General features: G+C 38.6%; 1 protein-coding gene across 1 annotated transcript in view; it reads right to left on the bottom strand.

The window, feature by feature from the left end:
- The window catches only part of LOC122788330 (chymase-like), a 118961-nt gene extending 115138 nt beyond the window's left edge, over nucleotides 1–3823 (bottom strand). Inside the window, exon 1 of the mRNA XM_044055409.1 lies at nucleotides 3751–3823. Within this exon, the coding sequence (XP_043911344.1) occupies nucleotides 3751–3802 (52 nt within the window). The 5' untranslated portion in view covers nucleotides 3803–3823. The remainder of the gene's footprint in view (nucleotides 1–3750) is intronic.
- Between the last annotated feature and the right edge of the window lie 4770 nt (nucleotides 3824–8593).

The raw sequence follows: 8593 nt of genomic DNA, 5'->3' as shown, positions 1-8593 counted from the left end.
TCCATATCAAGCACACTTAACAACTAAGTTGTGATCAGAAAAAAAACTGATCATAACTGTTGATAGCATATGGAGTTTTAGCTTCTACAATGTATTACTATTAACAGAAAAAACTGTGGGATTGCTAAGTATTTTACATCTTAGAAAGCCATAAAAAACTTCTTGATGTCACACAGGTAGCATCCAGAAGCTAGGTGTGCTTCTGATGAAGGAATGGATTTAAAAGCTATTAGCTATTTCAGTCTACCTTATTCTTTTATGTGACAGCATAGTGCATAACAGCTTTTAAATCTGCTTGTAGCGTCTTGCTGTTGTCTTGTAGTAGCTAGCACTATGTGCTATTATGCCTTAGCACAAGACTAGAGCTTAACAGCACTAAGATATGCTTAACAAGACTTTTATGCCTGTTTATGTCAGAGGGGTGCATAACAAAGTTGTAGTATATGGTTATATTCTAAATTTGGGAAAAGACAGTGAAATAGTGAACTGGGGAGGAGAGTGCATGGTTCAGGTATTACTACATACTCAAGGTCTGTAAGTCACAGTTGTGTTTTTTTCTATTAGAATATGTCTCAGAGGCATACAAAGGCACAAGAGCAGTGGATGAGTGTTCTGACATCTCCACAAAGAACATAACATTTACTAATAACAATCCTAGATAAGTTGGAACATCGGACCCCATATGGTAGAGATCATATGCATATAATCTCAGAACATCAAAACCTAAATAAAATATTTTTTTACTGCAGCAGTGCCCCCTGCACCCCCACACCCCTGCTACTTAAATATACCAACTCCAATCACACTTACATTGAAGTGAATGGGAATTTTTCCCTACGGCGATCTCCATGCAAACAGTTTGATGTTCTAAAAAACCTATGTTTTTGTCTCGGCAATATGCAGTTCGATGTTTCGGCCATTCGACAATCTGAAGGGGACCCAGCCCCCTGTACCAACAACCTTATTATTACTTCTTAATCCAAGGTCATGCCACCTTAAGAAAGGGACATACTGTTTTTTACACAGAAAGCCAGTTCTTGCACTTACATCTGATGTGATACAGCCTTAGAATTACAATATGTAAGTAGGAGTTATGGAGCTATGGCAACCTCACAGTGGATGTTTTGGAGGAGGGGTAGCTTGCCTCATACAAAACCACTGGCTAAAACATTGTCATCTGTCCCATCACTGTCAGCCTGGGGGATTACCCATTTCAACATGCTGGCAGAGATTAGTGATTGTTATAAACATGCAATGATATTTTTTACTTTAACCTGTGTGTGATCTCTTTGCTGACTGTGGCAGTTTTGAAATGTCAGGTTAGGGTGACTGAATAAACTTATTGCTGTTCTACAGATGCCTTCCACTAGGCCCTCGTCAAAGGCTGAAGTGGTGTTTTCGAAAGACAAAGCGTGAGGTACAGGGGTGGGGTGTGGGTTAAGACTCAGGTCTGCATTTTGTTCTTTTTATGTGTACTGGAAAATATGCTTAACAATGACTGTATACATATATATATATATATATTTGTTAAATTCAGTAGATTTTCTAGAATAAACCTCTGTATTGAAAATGAGAAATTAATATGCAACTGTCATTAAGACTGAGGGTCTATGCAAAAAGTAATGTCATTTAGCAACATTAATTCATGACGAGTAATTTAGTGTCACAAAAATGTGCCAGCTAATATGAACAATGGCTAATGACCTAGGTAGCTGAATGTTTGTTGGTAATCATGTTGGAAACTACCACATTTATTCTGAAAGATATTTATGATTTTTCTGTATGCTAGCCTATCAGTATAAGCAAAACACCTGTAAGATATAATTAATTTTGGTTGCATATGCCCTAGATTCCAAACCATTTACTTGACGTATTCCAGCCTTTTGCATTTCTATTTTAAGATCATTGAGTTACATATAACCAGAGTACAAGGTCATACTAAAAAGAGATGTAAAAGGATATGATCTGCTACTGATTAATCTAAGCAGTCACACATGATTGTGTAACAGAACTTTTTGAAATCTTGAACTTGGATGGAAATGTTAACATTAGATGTGTGTTTCTTAAATGCCACAAAACTTAGGAAGATGCATCTAGGCAAATCTCAGAATATTAAAGCCAGGATTATATTTGACAATCTTTAATTCTAGTTTGCAAAACAATCCATTTTGCATTAAAAAAAACGAAGCAACGCAGCACCAGTTTGTGTGACATAAAAGAAAAGCAAGAAGAAAATAAATATATTTAAAATGTATTCTCTAACTCTAAACATGTAGAAACCAATTAAAATTGTTGTCATTAACCAAGCAATCAAGCAGTCCAAAAGAGCACACTAGAGTAATTCTTAGGAATAGCCAGAAACATGAGGAGTATGCAAGTGCAACTGAATTTGGACAGGGTTTATGTTCACCTGAACTCAAACCACTGTGAGGTAATTTTGCTATTGAGATAGAAACCTTCAGATATACAAACTAAAACAAAAACAGTCAATTTATCTATCTGTCTGTCTAGCCATCTGTCTGTTCATTACCATACTGTTGATCCTTGTTGAAACTTATCTTTTTGTTTGTCTTTAAATAATTAATTTTAAATTATCTGCAAAGTTAGGCAAGTGCATTTGTCAGCAGGATTCTGAGTCATATATCATTGCTTACAAAAGTTTCTTGCTGTGTGACCTTGAGCAAATCACATGACCTTCCAGTGTTTCCATTACCCTTTTTCTCAGCTCAAGTGGAACCCTCCATTGAAAACAGGATGCTGTGTGGCGGATGTGTTATCCAGTACAAATGAAGACAAGTGAGAGGCCATACACGTTAGCTAAGCTACTCAGAAAAAACAGACTTAAAACTGTGTCACTTCATTACATTTAATCAAATTGGACTGCTGCACCTTTATTTTTGGAATGCCACATCACAAAATAGATTTAGTGATGGGTTGAATTGCATATTATTGATTTTATTTAACATTTGTTGACCGGGAAAGTCCGACTTGGAACAAAGCCAATTTTCAGCAGAGGCCCGGGGAGAAATGCTCCAGATGCATGTCTTTGAATTGTGGAAGGAAACTGGGGCACCCAGAGGAAACCCACACGAACATAGGGAGGACATGCAGACTCCGCACAGAAGGTACCTCAGCCAAGAATCGAACCAGAGAATTTCTTGCTGTGAGGTGACAATGCTACCACTGCACCACTGCGCCGTCCAATCCATTGTTGTCCCATACCTCTCAACTGTCCAAATTTTTCGAGAATGTCCAGATTTTTGCTTCATACTTTTGGTCTGTGAGTCATATATTTTGTGGTTTTCTGACAACTCAATGAGGACTGAATTCACTAAATAATGACAGACATTTAAATTTCAGGCTTCATATCCTTCAGAAAATGGATTGCAACACTAAACCTTTCATTCTAGCCACTTTCTAAGTTTTACAAGAGCAATATTTAAAATTAGTCCTTATTTTTGGGCCTTTGTCCTCCATTATTTTTGACTTTGTCCAGATGTTTATGCTAAGAAGATAAGAGTTATGTGTTGTCCATTTCCCCTTGAAATTCTGGTTGGGAGGCACTGAATCATCAGCTTCTCTAATATACTTTTGTACCTTCCATTGGCTTACTTAAATGAGTAATCACAAACCTTTGTTACAGACCTGTTCTGGTTAAAACCTGAGTAAATGGAATAAACCATGCACTGAATGAAACATATGCACAGGCATCAGGTAACGTGAGAAATAAGGCACAAGACTGAAACTTACCTAAGCGTGTCAGACAGCACATGAGAAATAAGCCACAGAGCAAGGGCTGCATGCTGAATGAGAGTCTGAAGTAACACAGGAAAATATTGTTTTCGGTGTATGTCTTAGTATTTATACTGTTGGCCTGCAGAAGGTAAACCACAGAACAATGACTTCTTTGAAATTGACTGTTAATACAGAAAGTCTGAAGAAGTTTGCGGCGGCTTTGAATGTGTTAAAGTGGTAGTAAGGGTTTACTTAATTAAAACCTCACTTTCAACATCTTTTTATACATGCATATATTGCAGTTATTAACAGAAGATTTTTATCACAGTCTGACACCTTGCTTGTCCTGCTGAGGTGAGGTATCTGCCTGCATCTGTTATATCCCCTTAAACATGTAAGGTAATACTGACTATTCGCAGACTCTGATGGTACAAAACTTTTACCTACATTTTGCTGGAATGTAACAGAGGCATCACTTTGGGCTGCAGTCCTTATTTTACTGTGTTTACAAATTTTATTTGACAGCTAGGTAGATAAGCTGGTCTAGGATGTCCATTCTAGAAATAGAAACTATGTAATGTTTTCCACTAGTATACCAAGTGTAAAAATGCATGAAACAGGAAAGCAAGGAAAAATAACATAATCATATACAGTAAGAATCTGTAACAGAAAAAAAACAGCAAATTCATCCATCAGAACTTATGTTCAGTTCCTCGACTTTCTCAAGTCACTCACATCTTACAGGAACAGTTATAATCAGAATAAGGAACCATTTGTCCATTTGTAAGGTACTGCATGTGACAGGCTAGGCCATTGCCCAGAATATTTGCTTTTTTCCCGTTTTTGAGGAACAGTATATGGCTTAAGTTAAGGATTTTCAGACTCTGCTTGGCTCTTATTTGGTATAGTAAAGAGTTCTATATTTTAGTTCCACTAATTGGGAATAGTTCAGCGGCACTGAGAAGGTGGTTGAGAATGACTGTAAGTAATACTTGGAGAACATGTAACACTGAGCAATGCATTTTTTGTAGAGAATGACAAACAGAACAAGTGATATGGCCACTGATCATACCTCTCAACCTCTTAGCGCAAGAAATCTGGACAAAGCCTGGCATAATGGGGGGACAAAGGCCTAAAAATAGGGACACATTTAAAATATTGCTTTTATAGACTTAGAAAGTTGCTAGAATAACAGGATTTGTGTTAGCATGTATTTGCTTAATGAAATGAAGTCTAAAACTCAAATACACGCCATTATTTAGTGACTTTAACCCTTAGCTCATCCCAGTGATTTGTCAAAACACAATTTTTATGAGGAACAGACCAAAATTATGAGGCAAAAAAATGGACATTATATGAAAATCTGTAAGATCATAAACAGTTTGTTCAATTAGTGGTCACCATCCACTATTTCTTGAGTTGTCCAGTGGTTCTCAGTTAAGGACAACAGAAGGGCAGATATGCAAATAATTTGTACTCCTGCAAGAGTAGAAAAAATACTTGAATGGATTGTAAATCCCCTTGCCCAGTAAGTGCATGGTTGTAAGCACAAAAGGTAGGGCCCTGTGTTGCTTCTAACACAATAGGTTCATAGGTGTGTACTAGGCTAATGACCACAAAGGCATTTTTAAGCCTAGACAAGCACTCCAAATCTCTGACAAGTTCTGGTAACCTTGCTAAGTGTAAGCAGGGGCTTGGGAGATGAAACATTTACAAGCAGGAGTCTGGGAGAGGAAACATTTGCAGGCTGCCTGTGTCAAAGACATAGGTGCCAAACCACAGATGCATTTCCTGTTCACCATCTAATTGTCCAAGTCACACTTGAATTGGGTTGGGGAGGAACTCTTCTTCACATGGATGTAGAGCCTGTTCCAGAGACGGGAAAGTCTCTAGGACACATACCTTGTTCTCAAGCAGGTCCTATTTATATGACAGACAAGGTTTAAGTCTTTAAAACAAGTAATTCTGGTGCTGTTTGTTTTGTGGATATGCAGGGGGTCCATCAGAATGGTTTCTGACAATGCCCTGTATGCCAGGCATAGATCTCTCCTCAGCAGCCTTTAGGAGACAGAATGCAGGGATAGGGCCTTCAGGTGGTCTGCATAAGACATATTACTTATGCTCTGTATTCTTTTAGTGAGGAACCTCTGTGGACATTCCATTTTTTGGATATGCCTGGTTATGTACTTACTAAAGGGGGCATTTGTACTCAATGATAGGTCTGATAAATGCTGAATAAAGTGGAACAGTGACCTCCTTGGACCTAGATGCAATGCCTTTGTTTATAAGTTGGACAACCTTGAATGATTTCCTCAGTACTGTAGATACATGATGGTTAAAGGCTAGATTATTGCCTATGTGTGTCCCCAAATCCCTAACTATGGGTCAACTATTAGGGGTGTGTTTCAATATGATAGTTTCCAGGGGTGGATGACTTGTCTGAAGGATACTATTATGCATTTCTTGGCACTTAATGTTAGCCCATGGCTCTGACACCAGTTGTTTGTTTGTAGCAGTCCTTCCTGGACAACATTTGTGTCAGTGGGGGATTCTATGACTGCTCCTAATTTGCAATCATCTGCAAATTTAGTCAGCTAGAGGCCCTTGACATTGGCCTTAACTTCAGAGAAATAAATGCCAAAAGGAGTGGTCCCCGGATTGATCCCTGAGGGACTCCACTTGCGCTGGTCTCTTTGTAGAGGTGGACTCCCTAATTCTAACTTCCTGGTCTTATCTGTGAGCCACTTGGCTATCCACTAGGTGATATAAGGGTTTAAACCTAACCTCTTGAGTTTGTCAACAATGCTTGAGTAAGGCATTGTATCATATGACTTGGTCAGGTCAAGGTAGGCAGTGTGAACCATTTTGCCCTCAACCATTGCTTTGTTGACCTTCTCAATGAAGTCCACCAGTCCGAGTAGGCATGGTCTGCCCTTGACAAAACCAAAATAGGTTGGTTTTAGTGTCTTGAGGTTTCCTGTATCATTATTGATCATTTCCATGATAATTCTTTCCATGGCTTTGCATATGAGACTAGTGACACTTATGGGTCTGTACTTTCCAGGGTCTGTAGCTGGTCCACCTTTGTGCAATGGGATGACTGCTTCTCTCTATTTATGAGGCATGCAGCCTATTTAGAGGGTACAGTGAAACTGCAATTACAGAGGCATTGACAGATCATGTTTCATGCTATTTAGAAGGCATCATGTGATATTGTCTGGACCTGCACCGATGCATTGTTCTTGGCCTTAGAGAGAGCATTTAGGATCTGTTCCCTAGTGATAGTGGGGGAATTATATTTGATGGTATTTCCTGACAGGGCATTGAGAGGGAGAGAGGGGTAAACTTAGAGCTGAATTTATCCAGCCAGGTGGTTTCCTATATCTTCTGGTTCAGTATAGGTGGCTCCATTAACAATGAACTCTGCACACAAATGGATATTGCCTTTGAGGTTGCTTACATAACTAAAGAATGCCTTGTGGTTTCCCTTGGCCTGGAAGGCCAAATTTACCTCAAATTTATCTTTGGCACATTTTATTTGTCCTCTGAGTTGTTTGTTTAGTTTGATGAGAGTGCTTTTATCCTGCTGGCTGCTATACCACCTGTATTGTAAACCAAAAGGAGCAAAACTGAGAAAATACAAAGTGAACTGGATGACCAGGAAAGTAAAATTTTATTGAGCGCTTTCATCAATTTTTAACTATGACTTCTTCAGAATGCTATACCACCTAATCTTTGCCATGATTTTCTTCCTTCTATTAAATAACTTTTTGATATTTTGATTCTTACCAGGGTGGCTTGTTTTTGAATTAGTTATGTACTTCCTGATGGGTACAGCTGTATCTCTACAGCTATTGGCATGCTTGTACAGTTCCACATAAACAGCAGTGTTCTCAGGGTCTATGGGGGCTTGAAATTTTGCCATGTTATCACACAATAGTAGGAAGTTATCCTTAGAGTAGTTCCTGAACATTCTATGGTTAGCTGGGGTTCTGGATTTTATTTTTGCTCCAAAGGAGACCATTTTGTGGCCTGACCTTACCAGATAATACATTACATTAGGGGGTATGCAGCACTCTCCCACTCTAGTGAGGGCCAGATCCACTATGTTTGCATCCCTATTCAGTGTATTGACAATCTGGTCTAGTTTACAAAATCTAAGAATCTCTGTGCCTACATGTTTAGTGTTGTATATGATTCCCATTTAATACTGGGGTGATTAAAGTTGCCAATGAATATGGTATTGGGCTGGATGGTGAGTGTTTCCAATAAGTTTAAATACATATGTAGAACAAAAAGACAGTGGAAGAAACACGGTCAAAGGAACCATAAAGGTATAAAACTTGATTTAATATCAATCAAAACAGTATATCAAAGCACAAAAAAAGGTAAGCACTTTCGCCATTAGCTTCATCAGACCATTCGTGTTTTGTTCCTCTGTCTTTTAGTTCTACGTTAGTATTGTATTTGCTGACAATGGACTATTAATCCTCAGAGCCATAATTTGTGTTTCATTTACAAGTTTAAATACATGTTATGGGTTTCCTGGGTAATAGTGGGGGACCTATGGCTTGCAAGGCAGTGGTATGGAATTTTGCTATGGTGATTTGAATGTGAAGAAGGTCAAGAGCATTGTTCTGTTTGACCAGCCTTGAGGTATATTTATTTTTATGTAAATCAAGACACCTCCACCTTTAGTCCTTATCTGTGTAGTAGCTGGTCTAAATGTGTGGACAGCATTATAGCCTTGCACTGTTGGTGTGCTCTCCATGGCTTGAAACCATGCCTAAGTGACTGCACAGATACCAGTATTAGGGGGAGGAGAGCTTGTAGGGAGTGGAGTTTCTTGTTTAGACTC

Source organism: Protopterus annectens, chromosome 13.part0 (genome assembly GCF_019279795.1).
Source record: "Protopterus annectens isolate FY-2018-M chromosome 13.part0, PAN1.0, whole genome shotgun sequence".
Lineage (NCBI taxonomy): Eukaryota > Metazoa > Chordata > Ceratodontiformes > Protopteridae > Protopterus > Protopterus annectens.
Note: the sequence above shows the minus strand (reverse complement) of the source record. Positions and strands in the feature narration are given on the sequence as shown.